This window comes from Meleagris gallopavo, chromosome 28 (assembly GCF_000146605.3).
Source record: "Meleagris gallopavo isolate NT-WF06-2002-E0010 breed Aviagen turkey brand Nicholas breeding stock chromosome 28, Turkey_5.1, whole genome shotgun sequence".
In the NCBI taxonomy this organism is placed as follows: Eukaryota; Metazoa; Chordata; class Aves; order Galliformes; family Phasianidae; genus Meleagris; species Meleagris gallopavo.
In genome coordinates, this window is record NC_015038.2 from 4,610,017 (window position 1) to 4,620,028 (window position 10,012).

At 59.4% G+C, this 10,012-nt stretch overlaps 1 protein-coding gene across 1 annotated transcript in view; it reads left to right on the top strand.

Annotated features, from left to right (window-relative positions):
* Positions 1-9,885, top strand: part of FOXP4 (forkhead box P4) — a 19,981-nt gene extending 10,096 nt beyond the window's left edge. Inside the window, exons 5-15 of the mRNA XM_010724396.3 lie at positions 118-355; positions 556-660; positions 1,570-1,657; positions 3,016-3,099; positions 3,523-3,724; positions 3,815-3,891; positions 4,034-4,135; positions 7,235-7,356; positions 7,445-7,511; positions 7,724-7,890; positions 8,083-9,885. Coding sequence (XP_010722698.1) covers positions 118-355; positions 556-660; positions 1,570-1,657; positions 3,016-3,099; positions 3,523-3,724; positions 3,815-3,891; positions 4,034-4,135; positions 7,235-7,356; positions 7,445-7,511; positions 7,724-7,890; positions 8,083-8,230 — 1,400 coding nt within the window. The 3' untranslated portion in view covers positions 8,231-9,885. The remainder of the gene's footprint in view (positions 1-117; positions 356-555; positions 661-1,569; positions 1,658-3,015; positions 3,100-3,522; positions 3,725-3,814; positions 3,892-4,033; positions 4,136-7,234; positions 7,357-7,444; positions 7,512-7,723; positions 7,891-8,082) is intronic.
* The last annotated feature ends 127 nt before the right edge of the window (positions 9,886-10,012 follow it).

The following is a 10,012-nucleotide window of genomic DNA, read 5'->3' on the forward strand; positions in this document are numbered from 1 at the left end:
CCTGGGGTTGGGGTTTCCCCGTGGGGATGTGCAGGAGGTGGTGATTTGCACAGTGCAGGAGCAACGCTGAGCACTGGTAGGATGGGGGGAGGGCGGCGGGTGCTGCTGGGCCGTGTCCCCCGCTGATGGCTGTGTCCCATCCCCACGCAGCTGTGTGCCCCTCAGACCTGCAGCAGCTCTGGAAGGAGGTCACCGCTGCCCAGCCTGTCGAAGACAGCATCAAACAAGAGGGTCTCGACCTCACCACCAACACCTCCAACTCTACCTCGTTTTCGGCCGCCAAGGTCTCGCCTCCCATTTCCCACCACCCTCTGCCCAATGGGCAGAGCACCATGCACACGCCGAGAAGGGATAGGTAGGGACGGGCTCCAGCCATTCTGCTTTTACCCCTGGGAAGATGGGTTGGAAGCAGAGGGTCTGCAGGGTTCTTTCTTCCCCACCTTCTGTTCTGTGATGACTGGGAGCCATGCAGCCATGGCTGGGGAGGTTCTTGGGGCTGACCCCCAGAAAGTGCCCGAGCACCCCCGTTCCATGTCTCTGTGTCCTCCTCTGCAGCTCTTCCCATGAAGAGACCCCCGGCTCTCACCCTCTCTATGGCCACGGAGAGTGCAAGTGGCCTGGCTGCGAAACCCTCTGTGAGGACTTGGGACAGTTTGTCAAGTAAGTGCGGCCCTTCCTGGAGGGAGAGCTAAGCTTTGGGGCACCCCAGTGCAGGGAGTCCTGAAATTAGGTACCCAGACAGTGCAAAAGGGGGAACCTGTGCAGAAGGGGAAAATGTGGCAGGCCATGCTGCTGGAGGAGGAAAGACCCCATTTAGGGCTGAGGGGGGTGCAGCTCCCTCCTGGGGGGAGAGGAGGAGAGGAAGCAGATGGCAGCGCGGCAGCTGCTGACACCGCTTGTGGGCTCTGCGCTGACTGATTAACTCCGCTGTCGAAGAGCCCTCTGCTAGCGTCAGGGTCAAACAAATTGTTTTCACGCTTCGTCAGAGGTTTACTTAATTAGTTCATTTGCAATTAGATCTCTTTGTAGCCAGGATTTTTAGCAAAGACATCAGAAGGAACTGACGGGCTCTCTCGCTTGCCACGTTCCCCCCTCCTCTCAGCTGTCTGCTGGCAGTGGGCATGGTGCTGCTCATTGAGGGCTGGGCTTCCAAAGCCCTCCTGGGCACAGTGAGGGCAGCTGGGACCGTGCCACCCTGCCCATCCCCTGGGATGGAGCTGGGCAGTGCCTTTGCTGGGGGAGGATGAGGAGGAGGAGGAGCGCGAAGGCATCTGTTGGGGCCGGGAGTGGTGAGTCAGTGCTGCGTGCCCTCCTGCCTCTGACTCACAGGGTGAAGCCAGATAAGGCACTGCCGTGGCTCTCCAGGCATGTTTGCACGGGGCAGACAAGCCACCTCCGGTTTGGAAAGCTGTGCTGGGTTGGCACGGGGGGGCCAGGGTTGGCTGCGCCACCCCCAGCAGGGAAGGGAGTCGTGGTCTGCATGGTGGGGCTGACCCGGTTGTGGCCTCGGTGGGTGAGGGGCACATTTCTGGCACATCTGAGAGTAAAACCCCACATTCTCCTCCTCAGACACCTCAATACAGAACACGCACTTGATGACCGAAGCACAGCCCAGTGTCGAGTTCAGATGCAAGTGGTACAGCAGCTGGAGATACAGGTGGGTGCTGCTGCACATTGGCCTGGTTGGAGCAGCTCCCTCCCAGCTCTGTGTGTGCTCTGCAGGATGGAGAACGGGGTCAGGGACTGCTGGCGAGACGACCTTATTCCCAAATCCTTCCAAGCATCCGTCCCAACCTGCGGTGCTTCTGTGTTGTGGTCTGGGTGGGCATTGAGGCATGGAGCACTCATAAACTGCTGCCCCATCCGCAATTCACAGCCCTGCATGAATCTGTAGGAAAGGACGAGCCATCCCTCCTGCCTAGGATGCCACAGTTGCCCTCCATGGGTACAGGGGCTGCTGAAAAGCGGGGTGCTGAGCGAGGAGCCCAAGTGTGGAATTTGGAGCCCGGCCAAGGGATGCTATTTTTGGACAGCAGCTCTTTAAATAGTCCTTTTCCCACTGCCTCCGACTCCCCGAAGTGCTGTGCGTAATTCAGTTCATAGGGAAGGGAGGAGATAAAAAGGGGGGAGCGGTGCTTTTTCATCTGGAGGCTGAAAGGGGTGAAGGAGGGGCAGGCAGGGCTCTGTGTGCTGTCCCTGTCCCCATCCCATTCCCTGACCCCTGAGGGGGTCAGGCACTGAGGGGCCGCATTTGGGGCACCCGGTAGTGCTGTTGTCACCCTTTCCCCTGGCTGTCCCTGGTCTGTTTGTGCCAGGTGTCACCACAGGGGACACAGAGCCTGGTGTTGGGGGGGGGGATGCACAGCAAACTCGGCCCCCTGCTTCCCGAGTCCAGGGGCGCTGCGCTGCCATCGCCTGCTCTTGGCATAACGCACGGGGTTGAAAGCAATTACCGGGGCTTAAAGAGGGGAGGGAAGGGAGAAGGAAAAAAGCGAATCCTGAAGGGCTCGCAGAGCGCTGCGTGTGCGAGTGGGGAGCTGCCACCACAGCCACCAATTATAAAGTTTTCAGCACGGAGCTCCCGCTGTGTCGGCGGAGGGCGTCTGCATCACAAGGGGGGACCTGTCAGCTCTAATGAGCGCCGCGGCAGCGCCAAGGCAGCCGAGCTGCTCCAAACTTGCACAAACTCCGCACTGGCTCTCACTGTTAACCCCTCCCAGCCCGGGTTTGAGGGGTCGTGGCAGGAAGGGAAGGTGATGGGAGGAGAGCGCGTGTCAGCTCCCATCGGCTGCGCCGAGCTCGACGCTTCTCCTGGTGCCACAGTGAATATTTCACCCTTCCCCGCACACCAGGGAGTGAATGGGCGGGGGGCACAATTACAGTGATGCTGAGTGTCCGGGCAGATGGATGGGTGGATGGATGGATGGAAGGAAGGACGGAGGGGTGGACATGGGGACGTGGGAACACGTGGGGATGCCCCCATCGCACCTGACCCGCTCCCTGCTGCTTCCTCAGCTGGCAAAGGAGAGTGAGCGCCTGCAGGCCATGATGGCCCACCTCCACATGAGACCTTCGGAGCCAAAGCCTTTCAGCCAACCTGTAAGCACACACCTCCCTCCCTGCCCCACTGCTGCCCCACAGACCCCAGTCCTTCCCTTTTTCCCCACTCGTGCCCCCCCTCGCCTTGCATGTGGTCACTGCATGGATGGGCTTTTTGGAATGTGTGTCATATTCTCCAGTTCTGTTCTGTTGTGCCAGCATCAATGCATGGCATAGGGCAGGAGTGAAATGCTGCTCATGTTGGCACACGGTGCTGCTTTGGTCATACAGCAGGTGATCCCGTCCCTATCCCATAACTGCATCCCCATCCCATGGTGCATCCCCTCCCCATCCCATGGTACATCCCTGCAACTCCCCCCACTGCACCTCCTGCCCGCAGCACAATCCTACTCCCAGAGCAGTCCCAGCACACCCAGCCCCATACTTTCCCCACTCCCATCCACTCTGCCTTCCTCCCCGCAGCTGAACCTGGTCTCGAGTGCTACCCTCTCCAAGAGCACCTCGGACACGTTCCCCGACGGTTTACCTCATCCCCCCACCTCTGCCACGGCCCCCATCACCCCGCTGCGGCAGGGCCCCTCCGTCATCAGCTCTTCCACGTTACACAGCGTGGGGCCCATCCGCAGGAGGAACTCGGAGAAGTTCTGCACCCCAATATCTTCAGGTGAGCGCGGGGATGGGGCTGCGGGGCTGGCAGTGCGGTCCGAGGGTGGGCTGCCATCACCCCTCCATCCCCTTCTCGTCCTCCCTGCAGAGCTTGCACAGAACCACGAGTTTTACAAGAACGCAGACGTCCGGCCGCCCTTCACGTACGCCTCGCTCATCCGGCAGGTGAGTGGCTCACCCCAAAACCCTACCCCTGGGCAAAGCCGCTCCCTCCCTTCTCTGCAGCAGAAGGCAGGAGTCTCCCTGACTCCTTGCACGAAGCTCGGGCTCTTTGCAAATGATGCTCTGTCCCCTCTCGGCTCCCCAGGCCATCCTGGAGACCCCCGACAGGCAGCTGACGCTGAATGAGATCTACAACTGGTTCACCAGGATGTTCGCCTACTTCAGGAGGAACACGGCCACGTGGAAGGTGAGAGCAAGGCACGGGGCTCCTGCAGCCCCACATCCAGCACAGCAGACCCCAGCACTGCTGCAGGAAATGCTCCCGTTTTTATGTGCTAGGGTCTGGTTTGTTGCACAGCTTGGAAATAATGTAGGGAATGACTTTGCGGCTTAGATTCGAGCATTCTGCCACCAGGATGCATCGCCAGACTGAGGGGGGGGTCGGTCCATGTGGCCCACCAAGGTCTGTAGGAACTCCCTACAGAGTTGTATAGCTGGGGCACAGCAGAGCCACACGTCCCTGTGCTGGGAGAAGGGTGGAGAGAAGAGTGAGGCACTTGAAATAGCAAAGAAGGTTAATGATAACCTGGAGGCTGGCAGCACACCGCACACTGGAGATGGCAAAACGTGCTGGGGGGTGCAGCCAGCACTGCCCCATCCCTATGCAAGGAACTGCCCCCACATCTGAGAGCTCTGCAGGGTGCTGGAGGGCTGTGCAGGCATTCAGCACCAGGGCAGGAAGGTGCTGGGGGGCAGTTGTGGCATGGAGATGTGATTGCAAAGGCTGATGCAGGTGGATTGCATGGCTGTCTGGTTATTTAGAAAGCACCGAATGGGAGAGGAGAGAAGGACTGCTTTGCAGATGGAAGGGGCTGCTGTGATGGAAGGAAAGGGTTGCTCTGGAGCTGGGTTTCCCCATGCACTGCTGAAGCAGAGCAGCTGGAGCCTGGCGCCAGGCAGTGCATGTGGGTGATGCAGCGCTGTGCAGCCCGGTGTCCCCCTCATGGCACACGGCAGCACTGCAGCTGGCCGAGCTGCACCAAGCATCGCGTGGGGCTGTGTTCATTTCTGCCAGGATGGGGTTTGGCCGTGGGTCCATCTGGCACAGCCCTTTCCCTGCCCAGTGCCTCAGTTCCCCCACTTGTGGAATGAAACAGTGGCTGCTGCTGATGCCTTTCTCCTTCCCTTCTGTGGGTACAGGGGATAAGCATTTGGGATTTTTTCTCTGCAGCACCCTGTGTTCTGCGGCCCCAAGCTGCTCCTCAGGAGGGGCTGCCCCGACCCCGCGTATTTCCCTTCTTGCTCTTTGTTTTTTCCTGTTCCACCACCAAAGGGGATCCAGACATGCCGGGTCAGGGCAGATTCCCTTTGCGACTCTCCATGCCCAAGGCCAGGTTTCTTTCAAAAGAGGGAGATGCACAGGAAAAAATCACCTTATTTCCTCCCTCCAGAAAATTAATGTTTCTGAGGTTCCTCCCTCAGCCCCTACTTCCCCCCCCCCAGGATCCCATCCCCACACTGGGACAGAGACATGGAGCGGTGTGGGGGCCCTGGGGTGGGGAGCATAGAACAAATATCATTAGAAAAGGCAAAGAGGAGAAGCAAACAGAGCAGCCAGGTCTGGCACTAAACAAACACTGTTAAAATACAAAAGCTGTGTTAGGATGAGGTGTGGACCCGCAGCGCTGCTCCGTGGCACACGGGGTGGCACATGGGTGACATCTGTCACCTGCTCAGTGCCACCAGCACAGTGTTCTCTCCAGGGCTGGGGTCCAGCTGGGTGGAAACATTTAGGGACCACTGTGGGGAGGCACAGAAGGAGGGGTACCCCTCATTTCCACATCCCAGTATTTCCACAGCGATTTGCTCTGCATCTGCCCTATGCAGGTGCATCGCTGCCAGCACCTCCCCATCACAGTGCTGCTGGGGGCACTGGGCTGACAGGGGGCACTGGGGTGGGATGCTGCCAGCTCAGTCAGACTCTGACCATACCATGCACCCTGCTTCTAACTGGGGCTTTGTTTGGCCGACCAGCCCCCTGTGTGTGCAGGAAGGAGGAAGGGGAGGAAGTCCTGTGTTTGCTCACCCGAGGACGGGGGTTCAAGGGCAGCACTGGATCCTGTCCCCCCCTCCCTGCCTGGGGCTGGGGGTTTGCAGTGAAGGCACAAGGATAGAGAGATGAGGAAAGTGGTTTGGGGTTTCCTGTGGGTTCCCAGCTCCCTTCATTCCTGCTGGACTCGGAGGACAGGGAACACCTTTGGGTGCCTGCAGGGACATGGGCAGCGCTGCTGGGGGCTGCTGAGGGGGAGAGGGGAGGGAGGGAGAGGGGCTTTGTTTCCATCCTACATTAAAAAAGCAAAAAAAAAAAGGAGGGGGAGGAGAGGGGGACACTGCTATGTGCTGTGAGTTTCCGGGAACTCTCACAGTTAGTGAGTGGGGGGGGCAGTCCTTGCGTCTCCTTCTGCCTTGTTGTGCTGGCCGGCTCCTTTGTTTATACAGCCCCCATTCGACCTTTTAAATTGCTGTTAATGTTTTAGCGTAACGAATTAGTCTCTCATCACGAATCAGGACTCGAAATAAAAAAAAAAAAAATTAAAAAAAAAAAGAAAGAAAAAAAAAAACCCTCCGAGGCCAACTTCCTGAAATTGGGGTCATTCTCATTTGCAAGGCAGAGAATCTGAGAACCTTAATGCAAGGAAATTTATTCAAAGGCAGAGCCCCGGCGTGATTAGGCCCTTTGTAATTATAGCTCGGAGAGATTCCACTCCAGCCTCCTGCCTCCCTCATGGATTAGCAAGTGAGTCGGAAAAATACACAGGATTTAATTAGAGGCAAATTAAAATTGGTAATGAAATAGGGGCAGTAGCAAATGGCAGGGAGTTGGAAGGGGAAAAGGGAGCCGGTATCTCTCGGGGCTGCGCTGTCTGCCTACGTGTGCGTCTCTTTATTTTACATTTAGAGATGTAAAGATGGTCGACGTAAAGAAGAAAGGGAGGGAAAGGCCCAAAAGGGACTGGGGAGGGGGAAGAAAGGAGGAGAGCTGCGTGTCCACAGCAGGTGCTGAGGTCTCGCCAGTGTCACTGCCCCTTGTCCTGCTCGGTCCCCATCCCAGTGCCAGCATCAGGCTGAGGGTCACAGCCGTGTCCTGGGCTTGGCTCAGGGCTCAGCTCCCCAAACCTCTGGGCTCCGCAGAGCCTTCACCTCGGGACAGGCTGCGTCAGCCCAGGGTGAGCGGTGGCACCGCGGGGGTTGGGGGTGGAGGAAGAGGAGGAGAAGGAAGACGGCTTTCAGGCTGTGGGTGTCAGGGCACGGCTGTGCTGCTGAGCTGCATCGTCCCCTCCTGCAGAACGCCGTCCGCCACAACCTGAGCCTGCACAAGTGCTTCGTGCGCGTGGAGAACGTCAAGGGCGCCGTGTGGACCGTGGATGAGCACGAGTACCAAAAGCGAAGGCCACCAAAGATGACAGGGTGGGTGCCACCCCCTCCTCTGCTGGCAGCACTGCGGCTCTCGGGGCCGGCGGTGCTCAGACTGCTCTCTGCTCTCTGTCTTCTGCAGGAGTCCGACTTTAGTCAAAAACATGATTTCGGGACTCGGTTACGGAGCACTTAATGCAAGTTACCAGGTGAGGATGCTCTGCTCATCCCCATCCCCTGCAGCACACAGCCAGCCCTGCCCTGCTGTGGGCACGCTCCACTTCCCGTGCTGGCTGCTCACAGCCGTGACGCTGTGCCATCGTGGCAGCACTGCGGTGGCACTGAGCAGCCTCTGCTGCCCCATGGAAATCCCACTGCACCGCAGAGCCATTCCCCCATCGCACCCCTTTGCTCGTTGCAGGCAGCGCTGGCAGAGAGCAGCTTCCCTCTGCTCAACAGCCCCACCATGATCAACACCAGCTCTGCCAGTGGGATGCTGCACGTGGGCCACGACGACGTCAGCAGCACAGTGGAGCAAGTCAACAGCAACGGCAGCAGCAGCCCGCGCCTCTCCCCGCAGCAGTACAGGTTGGTGGGGCAGGGAAATGGGGGGCAGCCACGTCCCTGCAGGGTGCGGGGTTGGAGAAAGGGTGATGGCACTGCTCGGTGCCCTCACCGAGGGGCAGTCTGGTGTTACCTGTGGTGAACAAACCGAAGGCTGAGTGCCAGCAGGGCCGTCCCCGCGAGCTGGAGGGCTCAGCCCCTCTCTCCCCCCTGCAGCAGCCACCCCGTGCACGTGAAGGAGGAACCAGCTGAGGCTGAGGACGACAGCCGGCCCGTCTCGCTGCTGGCCACCGCCACCCAGAATGTGACAATTCCTGACGACAGGGACCTGGAGGAGGAGCTGCCGGTGGAAGACTTGTCCTAAGGACCTCGAGTGCTGCCCGCGCTCCGGCTGCAAACAAAGCCCGGCTCCCGCCTCCCCAAGGTGACCTCCGGCGTTAACCCGTTTCTTCGAGGCACTTCCACAAAGCAAAAGGGTTTCCTCGGGGCACCCGTCCTGCTCCCCACTGCCCGGCGACTGCTGGGTCCCCGGCGCGGGGGACATGTGGCAAAACAAGAAACAAACCCCCCTGAGCTGAACGTTGTCCCCCCTCCTCCCTTGGTTAGTAACTGGTGAACGAGGATGGTAGATTGTTTCTGTCCGAAGTCGTCCCTCCTTCCTTCCCCACACCCACACTCCAAGGAAGGCTCCTCCATCCCCTCATCCCGCACCGCGTGGCTGTGGGCTCTCTCCAAGATGTGGTTCCAGGATGTCCCCAGATCCCCAGCGACCACCCCAGGGAGGCAGGACCCCTCTGCTGAGCCTCCTCCCAGTGGGTTTGCACTACAAGGACCCGCGGTCCTTTCCTACATGCTGCCTCCATCCAGCTTTGGGGGAAGAAACCGCAGAAATGGGGCCGAGACCTGTGCTGCAGCCTCACACCACCATCCTGCGCCTGCTGGGACGCTGCGTGTCTGCATGGCCCTGATGTCACCACTGCTGGTGCCGCCCACCCCCACGTGCCGTCCTCCAGTCCCCAACGCCATCGGGCTGGTGGCATCCAGGTGGTGACAACCGTCCTGGCCGGGCGCTGAGGACAAAGCTCTGGCTGCGTTGGGTGCAGCGATGATGGCTCTCACGGCCGGACCCATGGAAGGCTGGGATGGGAAGAAGATCATCACTGCGGCTGGGATGGGCTCTGGGTCCTGCAGGAGCCACACAGGAGGTTGGCACGTGGAGTCCCACCAGCAGAACCCTGCCCTGGGCTCCAACGCTGCCATCCATGCCGGGCTGGGACGGGCTCAGCCCCAAGCCATGCCCGCTGGAGCCGGGCTCCTCATTCCCCATTTTGCCTTCGTTCCATCCTCCTCTTGTGTGCGTTGCGCAACTGCGTCCAGATGGGAAGATACCAAAAGATGTCTAGAGACAGCAGGTCCGTAGTTCAGGTGAACAGATGGTATTGATGCCAAAAAGAAATATTAATAATAACGAGAACGACAACCAAACACCCCTCTTCTCCCTGCGCTTTCTTTCTCTGATGGCAGTGGTGGTACCCAGGGCTCCCCATGGCCTGGGCTGCTCTTGGTGGACCAACACCCCCCTCCTTTCCTGGGGGATGTATTGGTATGCAGCATTTCTCTAGGGTCAGACCTCCTTTTTCCTCTGCTATGGGGTGGGAGATGGAGTGCAGTGGGGATGTGTGGGACACCTTGTGGGTCTGCTGCCCCCAGTGCTGCATTTTATGCTGAAAATGGGACACGTGTTGTGGGGCACAGGCGGAGGATCCCTGGGTGAGCACTGTTTTATACCCACGAGTCACCTCAGCAACGTCCCCAAGGCGCTGGTGACCCTGCAGTATGTATCCCCTAATTCAGGTCACTGCAACACCTGCATGCTCCCACAAGGCTGAGCAAAACCTCCCCATACTTGAAGGGGCGGCCCCCTGTTGCTCCGCCCAGGCAATGCTGAACCCCAAAGCTCATCCTGGTGAGGGGTCACCAGCATCCCCCGTACACCCCCCCCAAGAAAACCCCAGCAATACAAACCAATGTACGATGGGAAGATCCCTCGGCCCAGCTCGCCGTGCCGGTCGGAGCACGAAGCGCTGCCGGGCTCTCCCCTCGCTAGGTGTCCCCACTCGCCCCGCGTTCCGCCGCTCCATCGCCG